Source organism: Cydia pomonella, chromosome 6, assembly GCF_033807575.1.
Source record: "Cydia pomonella isolate Wapato2018A chromosome 6, ilCydPomo1, whole genome shotgun sequence".
In the NCBI taxonomy this organism is placed as follows: domain Eukaryota; kingdom Metazoa; phylum Arthropoda; class Insecta; order Lepidoptera; family Tortricidae; genus Cydia; species Cydia pomonella.
In genome coordinates, this window is record NC_084708.1 from 4,412,860 (window position 1) to 4,427,674 (window position 14,815).

General features: G+C 36.9%; 3 protein-coding genes across 3 annotated transcripts; 1 reads left to right on the forward strand and 2 right to left on the reverse strand.

Moving 5' to 3' along the window:
- Positions 1–765: 765 nt before the first annotated feature.
- Positions 766–5,335, reverse strand: LOC133518750 (zinc finger protein OZF-like). The gene is made up of 6 exons (XM_061852433.1): positions 5,013–5,335; positions 4,626–4,863; positions 3,875–3,950; positions 3,624–3,780; positions 2,398–2,631; positions 766–2,113 (listed from the first exon to the last, which is right to left on the reverse strand). The coding sequence occupies exons 1-6, from the start codon at positions 5,124–5,126 to the stop codon at positions 1,649–1,651; spliced, it is 1,284 nt and encodes a 427-aa protein (XP_061708417.1). The 5' UTR covers positions 5,127–5,335; the 3' UTR covers positions 766–1,648.
- A 730-nt stretch (positions 5,336–6,065) lies between these two features.
- On the forward strand, positions 6,066–8,726 carry LOC133518754 (THAP domain-containing protein 1-like). The gene is made up of 3 exons (XM_061852439.1): positions 6,066–6,171; positions 7,340–7,523; positions 8,361–8,726. Exons 1-3 carry the CDS (start codon positions 6,092–6,094, stop codon positions 8,724–8,726), a joined length of 630 nt encoding a protein of 209 aa, XP_061708423.1. The 5' UTR covers positions 6,066–6,091.
- A 1,696-nt stretch (positions 8,727–10,422) lies between these two features.
- Positions 10,423–13,738, reverse strand: LOC133518582 (uncharacterized protein DDB_G0290685-like). The gene is made up of 2 exons (XM_061852243.1): positions 13,675–13,738; positions 10,423–12,362 (listed from the first exon to the last, which is right to left on the reverse strand). Exons 1-2 carry the CDS (start codon positions 13,736–13,738, stop codon positions 10,423–10,425), a joined length of 2,004 nt encoding a protein of 667 aa, XP_061708227.1.
- Between the last annotated feature and the right edge of the window lie 1,077 nt (positions 13,739–14,815).

A 14,815-nucleotide genomic window follows, 5' to 3' on the forward strand; every position in this document is an offset into this window, starting at 1 on the left:
TTACGTGAAGTAATGATCCGGTAAATGCCGATAAAGGAAGCGAGAAGAAAACTTACGAATGAGTGACAACGGTAACTAGTGAATACCGATACTTCACTTACGGCTAATGAAAACGATAGTCAAGAATCCGAGTAGAACAATTTCATGTTTGAAATAAATGAATGAATTGCCAATAAATGTATGCAAGTAAATAATAACGTCCCACTGCTGGGTACAGGCCTCTCATGCGCGAGAGGGCTCGGGCTATAGTCCCCACGCTAGCCCAATACGGATTGGGGACTTCACATACACCTTTGAATTTCTTCGCAGATGTATGCAGGTTTCCTCACGATGTTTTCCTTCACCGAAAAGCTGGTGGTAAATATCAAATAACATTTCGTACATAAGTTCCGAAAAACTCATTGGTACGACACGTACGACGTATTGGTAAATTATTAATAATAAATTTATTTACTTTTAAATTATGTACCTTCAAAATTATAATTACACAAATTTGAAAAATAAACTTTAAAATTGGCTTGGTCAATGGAACCATTTTTAATGTTCTAATGCAAGGGTATCATAAAGATATATTATGAATGAAAATCAAATATCCCTCCCTTTCATCTTATATGGAAATCCATTACATCTAAGAAAATTATCATAAAGATAATGTATGACAGTGTATGATAATCAGAGAATATTGAATAAGTAAAAAAATTGGTTTATAAAAAATCACCTTTAATTTGCAAAATATATATGGTTTAAGAAATTTATTCTCAAAAAGAAGAAAATATAGTATCATTGGCCTTCGAGTCTATTACAGACTACACAAGCAGTGTCAGGCAGGGCGACAACGTTTTTCATGGCTGTGTAAGCCAATACGGGAGCGGCAAACACGCCCACAAGCCTGGCAGTTGTAGTTTGCCCCTGCCGAACAGGTGTCAGGCTGAATAGGCTGATGACGCTTGGCCCGCTTACTTGCGAGTGTCTTAAACCAAGCGTCGTCGTGAATTTTACGTCCGTCGAATATCAGTTTGCGCCACTTTACTCTGTCCTCGGCAAGCTCTTCCCATTTGTGAACCGGGATGTTAAAGGCGTGCATGTCTCGCTTGGCGCAATCCTTATGTCGTAGCATTGGCCGACCGACGCTTCTCTTGGCATCAGCAATGACGCCAAGCAAAACACGTCGCGGCAAACGAGAAGGTTGCATTCGATTCACATACCCCAACGTAAGCGTCTTTGTTTTAGCAGCGCAAAGAGGCTGGGCAGCTGAGCAAGCTCAAGCACCCCCTCGTTCGTGACCCTATCCCTCGTGTATGCCCAAAATGTTTCGGATGCAGCGCATGTGGAAATTGTGGAAGGCGTTAAGACGACGTTCGTGCTTGGCATACGATGTCCAGGTGTCAGCCCCGTACAAGAGTATGCTCAGGATGCACGTTTGATAAACAACCATCTTGGTTTTCCTGGTGAGATGTTTATTTTGCCATACTCTTGCACTCAACTTCCCAAACGGTTTATAAAAAATCACCTTTAATTTGCAAAATATAGTATAGTTCATAAAAAACGGACGACACAATGAATTAGCAAATTATTAAATTTATTTACTCGTATCCATAAATTAGGAAAACTTTTTATGTCACTTGTGTCCACGTTGTTCGACGTTCTTTTACGTGCATATCCTTTCATGCACTTTCATATGTCGTTTCATAGTGCCGCGCTGCGTAAAGCTCTGGTCACACACCGCACACTTATGTGGCTTTTCTCCCGTATGAATCCTATGATGGTCCACTAACATTCGTTTATTAGAAAAGCTCTTCGGGCAAAAGTTGCAGGCGAATGGCTTTTCCCCAGTGTGTATTCTTTTATGGATGACTAGAGACGAATGCGCTGCAAAGGTCTTGAGACATAAGTCACATTTGTGTAGTAGCTGTTTTCCTTCATGTATCATGATGTGTTTGGCGAGGTTGCTTTTGTCGGTGAAGGGGTAGTTACAGTGGTGACAGATGTAGCGGCGGTCGCTGTGGCGGCGCGCAGCGTGGGATGCGCAGGTCTTTTTGCTGAGAAACTTCTTGCCGCAGTGTTGGCAGGTGTAGCGACGCTCGCGGTTTTCTAAATGTGTTTCTAGGTGAGCCTGAAAAGGAAGATTGGTTTGTAGAATATTATTAGTATCTAGACTCGGGCGTAGCATTGCACTGCATGAACCAGCAGGGATGTTAGATAGAACTAACGCAAGCGCTGCTGGGATAGATCCATTCATGATTGATTGTTCATACTTGGCGTCGTTTTATTATGCCTGATGGCTTGCTTTATAAAGACTGTATAGTAAAACAATGCAATTTTAAGATCTATCTTCAATAATATTGAGTTAGAGATGTTCATTTCATGCAGCTTTATTATATTGAGTTACTGTCTTACCTTCAAAGTCAAATTACTTTTAAACCTCTTCCCACAAACATCGCATATCCTTAACTTCCTCTCCCCATGGGTTGTGCGATGTATTGCCAGTGTGCGGGGGCTCTTAAAAACCTTCGAGCACAACTTGCAAGTCAGCTGGTCCAGGGACAGTCTTGTATGTTCACAGTCATTGTGCCGCTTCAAGCCTCCCCAGGTTGTGAATGTTTTGTTGCATGGTGCGCAGTATATTGAAGTCTGAAATTAATATAATGTAAACTTTCTAAATAATATTAATCTTGCTCAGTGGCGTAATTACAATTAAAGTAACAAAGCCTGTAGCAAAATCCTGTCTCAAATTGGGGTCCCTTTTGGGGCTCATATTTTCCCTGCTTTGCCACCCTATAGTAACTGATTTTGCTGTCATATTAAGTAAAACAACTTATGAACATTGCGAGTTTTTGATATAACTTAATTTCAAGCCAGTGGGGCTAAGATGGTCGGCTCTTTATCATTTGTCACCATGCCTGTCACGTTCTAACCACTATATAAGCGCGAAAGTGACGGGTATTGTGACAAGTGATAAAAATGGAACCATGATACCGCCGCAGGTCTATTTTTTGCTTATAAATACTGGTTAGGTTATCTAGGTACGTACTCAATAGACAGCAAGCCAAGTTATATTTACAAAAACTATCAGCAGCTATTATATAATCGCATCAGCAAGAGTTGCAAACATCTGAAGTACCATTGGCGCCCGGTCTAGCCCAGTGGGTAGTGACCCACTGTATGAAGCCAATGGTACTGTGTTCAAATCCCAGTAAGGCACATAATTTATTTGTGTGATGAGCACAGATACCTAATTGTTCCTGAATCAGGGATGTTTTCTATGTATTTAAGTATTTGTATATTATATACATTGCTTGAGTACCCACAACACAAGCCTTCTTGAGCTTACCATGGGTATACTATTTATTATTTATTTAGTTTTATTGAAGGAGATAAAGGAAATTGGAAATTTAACAAGCCCCACAGTAAGCTCAAGAAGGCTTATGTTGTGGGTACTCAGACAATATAATATAGTATACAAATACTTAAAAACATAGAAAACACCCATGACTCAGAAACTGTCATCACACAAATAAATGCCTTTACCGGAATTCTAACCCAGGACCATCGGCTTCTGAGACAGGGTTACTCACGACTAAGCCGGACCTGTCCAGTTATCTATGATGTTAATATTAACTTACTGTTTTTCCTTCATGCTCCAGCAAGTGGGCTTCAAACCGCTCTTTAAAGCCAAACTTTTTGTAACACAATTCACATGTGAATTCAAACTTTTTTCTTTTCTTCTTTAACTTTGATACCGGCTTTGCATATTTCTTTCTAGTTTCTGTCTTATGATTTCTGAAATAAAAAAAAGCTTTATTCATAAGAATGATTGCAAATAACAAATAACCTGCATCATTAGAATTCATTTATATTTTTGTAATTTTCTTACTTTGTGTTGTGCATATAAATTTTTTCATGTCTGCCTTCTTCATAAATATCATTGCAATAATCTGTTTCTATATCATCTGGAACAGTAATTTAAGACAATTATGTTTCAAAACGTGTATTTATTTTAATATATTTAAGGGGCATTCCAGAAAAGTGTTAGATACAATACAACAATACAATTAGCCTTTATTCACTGACTCGTTTATCATTCTCTTTTGTTACTTTATCACTATTTTAGTTGTCACTAGTCAGATTATCCAGCTGTCCAGTTTTCTCTGTTACGAGCCATTCTTATCCACTTTGGTGGGACATCCTCCCATCTCATTTCCGGGTTTCCCTGACCTCTCTTGCTGTCTGTAGAGAACCAATTAGTTATATTTTGTGCCCATTCGTTTATTTTCGATCTTGACATGTGACCTGTTGTGTTGGATATGTGACACTATTCTTTAAACATTTCTGATAAAGCTAAGAAGCCGATACATGGCATGATAACATAGCTTTAAATTCAATGTGTGTAATATGGATTTCTGCAGGTTATTAAGGTAGCTACAATATGTGTCAGGTCTCCAACAACTTATTTACTCCATTGGCTCAGCAACCCAATATGAGACTTGGCTTCCGACACAAGACGCGTCTTTGTCCTGTGCGACTTCTCGCCAATTGTTGAGTCGAAGTTCACCTTTTTTGGAATGATCTTAAAATGTTACTAAGTTAAGATTTATTTTATATATAACAAAATAAATTAAATATACCTATATCAGCCAAACCTTCATTCTTCACAAATACATTACTTTCAAGGTTTTCTTCATATTCATTTCCTTCAAGTTCTGATTTTAAATTAAGATAATTCTTGTTTTCCGGCTCACCATTATTAAAAATATTATATAATATATTGTCTGATTGTATACATAACTTTTTAAACTCTGAAAATTTTGTAAGTAAGCCATAACAACTGTTGCAAAGTGATTTGGGAAGTCCATCTTGCTTTACCTAAAATGGAATAACATATTTAAGGCATGTTTTAATTATAAAGGATGTGTTTGTTGGACCAAAAACATCACACTGATCTAAACTATGTCAAAAATAATATTGGGTCTTAGTATAGATTTCATTAATAAATCATTAAATTGATAACAAACCTCAAGGGAAGTACAAAACCAATAGACTTCGGGCGAAATGTTTTCATATAAGAAATACGTGAAGGAATCCGACGTCGATAGGCAAGCACGGCAGCTATTATTACATTTCTCCATATTTTAGAGAACTAATACAATTTATTTATTAATCAATAAACTTTTCACCGTAAAATAAATAAACAAACTTCACTTCGGGGCAAATAAATTAACACCCATTCACTCAAAACTGTCATTTGAAATGAATGAGATAAGTCGAAATGGTCGATTTTGTTTTAACAATTTTGGGAAATGGTCGATCTTGTAAATGTACATATAGTGTTGTACATTCCGCTACATAAAAATACCGGTAATTTAAAAACAATTGAGTTGATGTGAGGAGGTCTGAGATCATAGAGGTACAATAAGTATAGAGACGAAATAGAGTAGAGCCGGCAGGTGACCGAACGAGATGCTCTTATGGAACTTTCAGTAGGAGTAGTAGAGAAAGCGCTATGATTGTTTGTCCAGTTTCATTTTTTTTATTCCCCACCGTAATTTTAGTATGGCTTATGTGCACTATGTGTTACGGAAGGTGTGTCATCAAAAAACTTTAAATAGGTGGCGCTACAATACCTAGAGTACTTGAACAAAAAAATCAAATCATAGACAGCGCAAGTCACTCCGTCAATAACGCCTAGGTTCTTAGCTACACTAGCGCTACTCTGGAGAGATTTGGAACTATTATTTATAGCTGATAGCTAGACACTTTTGCAACAGCTCTACCATGAGAGATGCCACTTCTCTTAATTCCACACTCCATACTATGTGTGGGCAACAAATAACCCGACCAGATTACGTAGTTCGTTTTTGATATGTTGTCTTCTGACAACATTCCTATGTTAAAACATGTTTTTAATTTGGCGCATTGCGTATGTTCTCTCCCTTACGTTATGATTTGTGTTATGCTTATGATGTGAAGGGGCGGATAATAATTTAAAAAAAAAGAGCGAGACCGCTGGTCATAGCGTTTATATATAACTAGTTGCCGCGTGTCCCACGCCATTCATTAATATCATAGTGAGCGTGGAATGACGTGAGCTAAAATGCCGAATTGCAGCGTGTTTTCATGTAAAAAGAGATCAGACACATCTAGTGTACAAAAGGATAACATTACTTTTCATCTGTAAGTATTATTACGTCTAAATATTATCAAAGAATGCACTCAAAATAGCAAAAAAAAAACTTGAGAGAATATTGTTATTTGACAATCAATAAGTGTTGCCACTTAATGGTACTAGATCTACTTTAAGGTAGTTTTTATAGTTGAATATTTAAATATTTCCGTTCGTTATTATTATATTAACACAATTCATCCAATCAATTGAATGATATTAACCATAAATAACGTGAAATATACTTGACCGAGCGTTACCGCAGATTTCCGTTCCAGCTTGTACTTTCGTATGTTCTACTTTGCAGGTCACATTTCTACAGATTCTTGTGAAATTGTGGTGAGCAGGGGGCCTTCCGCGAATTTTTTTACAAATTTTCGCGGTTATAGCCCAGGTTACGAGTAGAATTTTTCTGCCGTTTCGTTCTTTCGTTCTTATTTGGAACGCGCCAGTAGGGCTCATGGCGCTTAAGACCATTATGAGTTCGCTGTGATAATGACTCAACGAAGTATGTATTTTTATTTGTGCCCCCACATTGGCTGTTATAAAATGTGTGACAGAGACATCATGATAGTAATTTATTATATTGTTTTTGTCACACGATGTTGTGTAACATTTTATAACAGCCAATGTGGGAGCACCATTATCGCGAGGTCTTCAGCTCGCAGAGTCACTAGCCACTCACGTGCTTGATATTTTTCAGTGACTTCTATTATTATAGTAAAATAAGGGTGACCGCTGGCAACTACAGTTACCAAAGGCATGTGAGTGGCTAGTTTATTGTTAGGTACTTACGATCGTCACATGTTCCGTAAATAAACACTTTTAGTTTGTTACTCTGGCACCACTGTACTGTAGGTATTAGGAAAGTTAGTGATGGGACAGCACAAACAAAAACAAATGCCGATATAAACATTATCAGTATGTTATACTTTTTACAGTACATATGGTACTACTTTGCGCTATGGTACTAGTGCGCAAATTAGCATATTACGTTACTGTGTCAAACATTTATATGTACTGTAAAAAGTTGTACGATACATGTGCGAATAGATAATTCGCAACTCGTGTCGATTTAAAACACTCCCTTCGGTCGTGTTTTAATTTATCGCCACTCATTTCGAATTTCCTATTTTTCGCACTTGTATCGTAATGTACTACTTATTATTTATTTTTCAGATTTCCAAAAGTAGCAATGATTCGGGATATCTGGACCCGAGCTTGTGCAAATCATTTTTCATGGACTCCTAAACGTACTAGCACAATTTGCTCCCAGCATTTCGAAACTTCCTGTTTTATAACACAATCTAGTAACAAAAGAAAATTGAAACAGTATGCCGTGCCAACTTTGGAATTACCAAAGGTGAATCTTATTAATCCACATTGAACTGGCCCTCCAACTACATATAAGCATTGCCTTATCTCTTATTTCCAGGGAGATTACGTAATGCAAATGAATTTACCTAGTCCAAACGAAATATATATGTAGGTATATCTAGAATGTATCGACTTGTGTATTTTTCCATAAGAACTCTTTACAATCCTGCATCAAACTAATTGTTTCTGTTTAGCCTAATGGTTGACAGCCAAAGGGTCCCTGTTACTGAGACTCCGCTGTCCGTCCGTCCGTCCGTCCGTCTGTCACTAAGCTGTATCTCATGAACCGTGATAGTTAGCCAGTTGAAATTTCTACAGAATATGTATTTCTGTTGCCGCTATAACAACAAATACTAAAAACAATAAAATAAATATTTCTTTCCAATCTCGAGGTTCTCATCCAATCACCGAAGTTAAACAACGTCGGGCGGATGTGGGTACTTGGATGGGTGAACGTTTTTATAGATAATGGTACGGAACCCTTCCTGTACGAGTCCGACTTGCACTTGGCCGGTTTTATTTTGTAAATTTGTGCAATAAAGTTTAAATAAATAAATCAATATGGAAGCTTGCTAATAAAATGAGCTAATAAAATGAGGTTCAACTCTTACGCGACTAACCATAACTTTAGAAGTAATCTAATGATTACTTCTAAAGTTATGGTTATATTATATTTCTCAAAGACGGCACGTGTTTTAAAAAACCGTGAATTCAAAAGTATACTTAATAGTATACTTTTGAATTCACGGTTTTTTAAAACACGTGCCGTCTTTGAGAAATGCAGTGTTTACGATGAAGCCTTAAATCTTGTTTTTTTTTTCAGGTTCGTCTTTGTGAAGAACCTGAACCAGGAACGTCTTCACCTAAGATTGAAACATTTGAAGATTCTCTACCATCTAAAACTGAAGAATGCAAAAGTACCAAAGATCAGCCCTATATGTCACAGTCAGATAATCACAACCTACATTTAAGTGACACATCGAGAACAATAAAGTTAAAAAAGATTCTGAAGAAAAAAGTTGCAGAAATGCAAGAAATGTTAAATGGCATGTCAGAAAAATCCGTCATTATTAAAGAAAATCATCTAGTTCTAAACAAAATAGGCGTAGAGGAAAAAGAGAAAAGTATACCACACAATACGGGATATAATATTTGCAAACGCGAACTAAAATCTAACTGTAACGCTTAATAATTCCAAATAAACGATTTTATAAAAGTTGTTTTTTTGTTCACTGTCTTTATTGACCGAATACGTAAGGGTGATTTGAGGTGAATTTCGATTAGGCCCTCTAAACCGAGATTTGAACCAGCCATGTTGAAAAAAATAATCCAGTTATCCTTTTATGAGTCTTTCCAAGATAGTACGTTACATACAGTGAGCTGCAAAGTTGTATGGAGAATGCATTCATTGATAAAGTCACCATACACTTTTACGGCTGATAGTACATAAAAAATGAATCCCTTTTAAGAAGTGCGTATCATATCACTCTATATTCCTTTCATGATATCCTAATGGCTTATGGCCGCCTTCTATTTCCACTGTTTTTTTTTTCTTCGTTACCTGTTTTATAAAATATTGCTTACTATATGCTAGTGTAAACAGCCAGTTACGGGTTAGCAGAAAACTAGTAGTTTTCTTCGCATTGCGCGCAGCCGTGCGCCACTTTATTTTGTATATATAATTTTATTATTTATATTTTATATTTGTACCCTTATGCAAACATAAGTATTTATGTCGGATGATGAATCATTTCTTTCTGCCTGTGACTTGTCCTCTTCCTTTCAATCTTTTCATAGTTTAAATTCTGAAGAGCCTGACACGCTCGGTAATTGCATCACTCGCACTTTTCAAACTGAACACAAACTCTTTAACATTTGCCACATAAATGCTCAAAGTATTCCCACTAAGCACCTCTCTAACTCGCTCAAAGTTAATAAATGATCCGCACGTTACTTGTATACTAGGGTACATAATATATATTTATTTATATATATGTGTGTATGTTGTGTATATATGTAGGTATATATTGCTATTATTTTTATGTGTAAGTGTATAAATAGAGTATTGTTGAGAATAAATTGCTTTGTGTTTCATATTCCCTCTCGTTGTGTACAATCCTGCACTAATTACAAGTTTCTGTTTGATACAATGATTGACTGGTAGAGAATGCCTTAAGGCATTAAGTCCGCCATTTGTACAATTTTATATCATGCAATAAAGTTTAAATAAATAAATATTACCATCATCAGATCAGCTCGATGGTATATATTGCATTGCCATTAGAAATAAACTAACGTGTAAAAAATCAACGAATAAACTGGTAATAGAAAGTCATTCTAAATCAGCTTGCAAGATTGGTCTTAAACAAATGGACAAACTGACGTACCTACATACAATATAAAATTACAAGTTAGTAAAATGCTGGTACAAAAACTTGATATTTAACTATTTATAATCGGTACCAGAAAAATAAATTTCGGCGAGAAAAAAATATCGATAAGTATATTATTATCGACGCGTTTCGCGCACTATCTACGTTTTCTTAGAGACATCATCTCGTTTACGGACATGTTCTCCGTGTATCTGTTTCGCTATTAATTAGTGTTTGTACATTTTGTTTTTTGCGTGTGTAGTGACGCCATAGTAAAAATACATTAGTGATGGTGCGTTGCCTCGTTCCCCTCGCCAAAAACAGCAGACTATTCATAATTATATTTAAATTAGTGCGCGTATCTTCTCTGCCGGTTTCCGGTTTACTAACTAAGCATCCACGGGATGTCAAATAAAACGAATCAGTATTTGCAGATTCTAATATCATTTAAATAGTAAATTGAATTTATGATAAGAAATACATATTAATATTATGTACAACATGACATGATCATTAAATAATACCAAAAATACTAAGCAACTTCAAAAATAAATAGGTCAAGGTGCTTTGTTCTATTGGTAGGGTGCGTGTGTAGCGAGAAGCATCATTATTCTCCTTTTCATTATTATCTGAATAGCCATCTCCATCACTGTTACTTCCTTGGTCATCATCATGATCGCTATTTTTAACAGGAGAACTTTCTTCCCTTTCATTGTTATCCGTATGGCCGTCTTCACCACTATTACTTTCTTGGTCGCCATTATGATCGTTATTTTTAACAGATGTTGTTTCAGTTTCATCTGAGTCATTGTTGTTCTCACCATGATCGTTGCCTTCGTTGCCTTTGACTTCGGAGTGTTGTTCATTGTCTACCGATCGTCGGGGCCTGCCTTTTCCGCCTGAATTTGGACCGGATTTGTCTCCTCCATGATCATGATTTCCTTTACCGCGTGGATTGTCACGTCTTTGCCGGACAGCATCTTTATTCTCCTTTTCATTACTTACTGAATCATGGCTATCTTCATCGCTCTTACTATCTTGATCATCGTCACTATTTTTACCAGGAGAGATTTCTTTGCTTTCACTTGAATCACTGTTGTTATTATCATTGCCTTTGTCTTTGGAGTGTTTTTCGTTATCTTTAGATCGTCGGTGTCTGCCATGTAAATTTGGGCCGCTTTTGTCACCATGACCTCCTTGATTTTCTTTATCGAGTGACTTGTCCCGTCTATGACGACTAGCGTCCTCATTATCTTTTTCATTACTATCAGAATCATTGCTGTCTTCGTTACTGTTACTTTCTTGGTGTTTAACATGGTCCCTATTTTTAACAGGAGCATCGATTTCACTTGAATCACTGTCGTTCTTATTATCAGCTTTATCTGAATGGTTATCGTCTTTACCTTCCCCTTGATTTACTTTATTTTGTGAATTGCCACGTCTATGTCGAGCAGTGTCTTTATTTTCATCTTCATTGTTATCTGAGCTATGATCGTTTCCACTGTTTTCTTGATCCGGGCTTTTATGGTTATTAGTGCTATTATTAACAGCATCATCAGTGTTATTTTCGGCTTCACGTGTGTTATTACTGTCATGGCTTGAGTTGTCTTCGTTGTCTTCCGAACGACGGTGTCTACCTTTATCTCCAGGACCCGTATTTTGACCGTCTTTTCCACCGCGGCTACTTTTATGACCGCCTTGATTGCCTTGACCGTGCGGTTTGTCTCGTCTGTATCGACCGCCATCTTTATTATTTTTGTTTGCATTTAAGGACCCGGTGTCATATTCTTTGTTATCACTGTCTTCATCGTTATTATTTGAGTCATGGTCGTTGCCACTTGTAGCAGCTCCTTCAGTGTCTTTTTCGCTTTCATTGGATATGCCTTTGTCATTTTTAATGTTTTCATCATTGTTACTACTTTTAGCGTTGATGGAATGGTCTCCATCTTCTTCAGAATTATCCACATTGTCTTCTGAACGCCGAGGTCTACCACCTGGATTATTTCCTCCTTTTCCACCTCCACCAGGACCGCCTCTACCACCGCCATTACCTTTACCTCCATGACCTCCATGATTTCCTCCTCGTGGTTCATTACGTTTGTGTCGACGAGCACCTTTATTTTCCCCTTCACTATTATCATTTTGGTTATCACGATTGCCATTTTTAGCAGCACCATTGCCGTTGTTATTTTCCCCTAATTTATCGTATTGACTACTACGATTATTGTTACCATTTTCCTCGCCATTTTTAACATTATCATTGTTGTTGCCATTTTCTCCTAATTTGTCGTATCGACTACTTCCATCGTTACCATCATGAGCGTTGCTAGCCTGTCCATCTTTAACACTAGCTGGATTTACGTTTCCAGCATTCCCATAATCGACACCTTTTCCATCATTTTTTACATCCTCAGTGGAGCCGATACTGCTTGCTTCATCTTTCCTGTTTCCGCCTGGAATACCATAAAAATATTTTTTAAATGCCATTTTACACTATTATATACCTACATACCTAGAATAGGTTATAGTGGTCCCAGAACTTTTAAAGCCGTTGTCCACTATAGGGTATCTGGGAGTATATAATAAGAAATGCGGAAGTACTTAATTAAGACGTGTATTTTCCCAATCACGACCGGGAGACAACTAAGGAGCGAGCTATGCGTCGGGCCTTCCGTAGCCGCGCGGAATGCTGACAACGCATAGCAGTCCCTATATAGGTAATTATTATTTATCTACATAAGGCTCCGTTTCCACTAGAGACGGGTTATTCCCACTAGTTGGGTTAGGTTACCACCAAATTGTTACCAAAGGTAACTACTGGGATTTTTTCCTACTTTTTACTAGTGGTAACTTTTTTGTTAAAGTTCAAACCTTTTACCAGTGACTATTGAGTTTTTTATTTATTTATATATAGAGGGTGATTTCGGGGTCGTGGAGCAAGAGAACAAGACATCACACAGAATTCAAAGATGAGTCTAATGATGTTGCTCATTATTTATTATCACCAATAATTATGATTATTTTTCAGATAACAAGTAGAAAAAAAACATTTTTGCATACAATTTGGTCACCCTACTCAATGTGACGTCTTGTCGCTTTCCATACAGCGTATGTCAAGTCATAGGGTGACCATGATTACTTCGTATAAAATTAATTTTACTTGAAAACTTTAATCAAATACTACCGTATGATAATTATGAATCATTTATAGATTCAGAAAAAATGGTTCTGGATCACGCCCCAGAAATCACCTTGTATAGAACGTTCGATAAATTATATTGTATGGTAAATTTCACTGCTTATTGACGTTGATCAGTTCGTTAATGGTGGTTTGTGCACCTGAGGGCCTGCCGCGTACCACGTTCGACGTGTTGCCTCTCTGTTGCACTTGTAAATTCGTATGTAAGTGTGAAAGGGAGGCAACACGTCGAACGTGGTTCACTGACTCTTGGCTATAACCGCGAAAATCGAAGCTCGTTAATTGCGGGCATTTTTCTCTGTCACTCTAACTATCGTCTTAGTGATAGTGAAAGAGAAAGATCCCGCTATTTGCGAATTTCGGTTTTCGCGGTAGGCCCCTGGGGTATAACTGCGAAAATCGAAGTTCGCAAATTGCGGGCATCTTTCTCTGTCACTCTAATCATGGTCTGAAAGGGACAGATCCCCACATTATGCGAATTTTAGTTTTCGCGGTAGGCCCCCTGGTCCTTAAAGTAGTAGAGTTTACAAAAGAAATACCGATAACATTAGAATAGGTCGTCTTACCTGGGGCTGCATTGGCACCCAAAAGGAACCCGAGAACACATATTAACAGTACTAGTCGAGCCATACTCCGCAACTGTACAAAAATTATCAGCAACCCATCTTTTATACATCTATCCTTTAAGAAGATCGGAGGAAATGACTACCCAAATCGATTAACTAAACGTTTTTATTCTCAGCCGATTGTCGATTGTTTTTCCTTATCAAATTCAAGAATTACAAAAAATAAATTCTATTTTAAATTCATTCATTGTCATAGTGATTGTGAGCAAACGGTTTAAGTCTGAGAAATATAACAGCCTGTGGAAATCTCTTTCGCTGGCTTCCTATATTTTGATAATTTTTAAAATTTTATTAGAACGAGACGGGTCCCAATGGCCATTGCCGTGTGAATACTCAAATTATGACTGCTTAACATACGAGATCGATTTCTGTAGTATTAGAAAAAAAAACTCTTAAAAGTAACAATCAGGAATATTTAAGTGTGGAGTTTTTAAGATGATTATAGTGCCGTTTATAAAAAAGATATGCATAATTTCTAATGTGTCCTACAGACAATGTTTTTATTAATATTTTCTGAGAATATTAAAAAAAATGCCTATAGGATACATTCGGCATGCCGGCTACTAGCGTGACTGCTATAGTTAATGGCCCCTCCATAGTCATTGGCTACTCTGAACAATAAGACTTCTTTTGCCTCGTTTCTTGCTGCATTACTATGGAGTGGCCAATTATATGGAAGGGACAATAACTATAGCAGTCACCCTACTACTAAAACTACTAGAATTCTACAATTTTTTTAGTTGTATGCGTTTATCACAAAATTATGTGTTCCTGAGTTATAGATGGTTTTAAGTACCTATATGTATACTATTCCGTTAACTTCGGGGTATCGGTAAGTACGTTTAAGGAAATTAAATGGCATAGTAAATTTTCTGAAAAAATATTTTTGTTATTTTTTAATTATTTCTATTTATTAAAAGAACTCATTAAATGTTGCATATAGCGTTATAACATGGACATTACATTTAACTCAACTAAACAATTGAAAACTGTGATATATCTATGTTATTTCGAACATCGATCGTCCGAGATAGTACTTACGTTTAGTAGCAAATGTATGAACTCGTTCGTACTAAACACT

Coding starts and splice junctions, on each gene's coding strand:
- LOC133518750 (XM_061852433.1), bottom strand. CDS start 5,126: ATGGAGAAATGTAATAATAGCTGCCGTGCTTGCCTATCGACGTCGGAT. Junction 4,864..5,012: donor GGTTTTGTACTTCCCTTGAG/GTTTGTTATCAA, acceptor ATTCCATTTTAG/GTAAAGCAAGATGGACTTCC. Junction 2,114..2,397: donor AAAGTAATTTGACTTTGAAG/GTAAGACAGTAA, acceptor CTTCCTTTTCAG/GCTCACCTAGAAACACATTT.
- LOC133518754 (XM_061852439.1), top strand. CDS start 6,092: ATGCCGAATTGCAGCGTGTTTTCATGTAAAAAGAGATCAGACACATCT. Junction 6,172..7,339: donor GATAACATTACTTTTCATCT/GTAAGTATTATT, acceptor TTTATTTTTCAG/ATTTCCAAAAGTAGCAATGA. Junction 7,524..8,360: donor CAACTTTGGAATTACCAAAG/GTGAATCTTATT, acceptor TTTTTTTTTCAG/GTTCGTCTTTGTGAAGAACC.
- LOC133518582 (XM_061852243.1), bottom strand. CDS start 13,738: ATGGCTCGACTAGTACTGTTAATATGTGTTCTCGGGTTCCTTTTGGGT. Junction 12,363..13,674: donor GGGTGCCAATGCAGCCCCAG/GTAAGACGACCT, acceptor ATGGTATTCCAG/GCGGAAACAGGAAAGATGAA.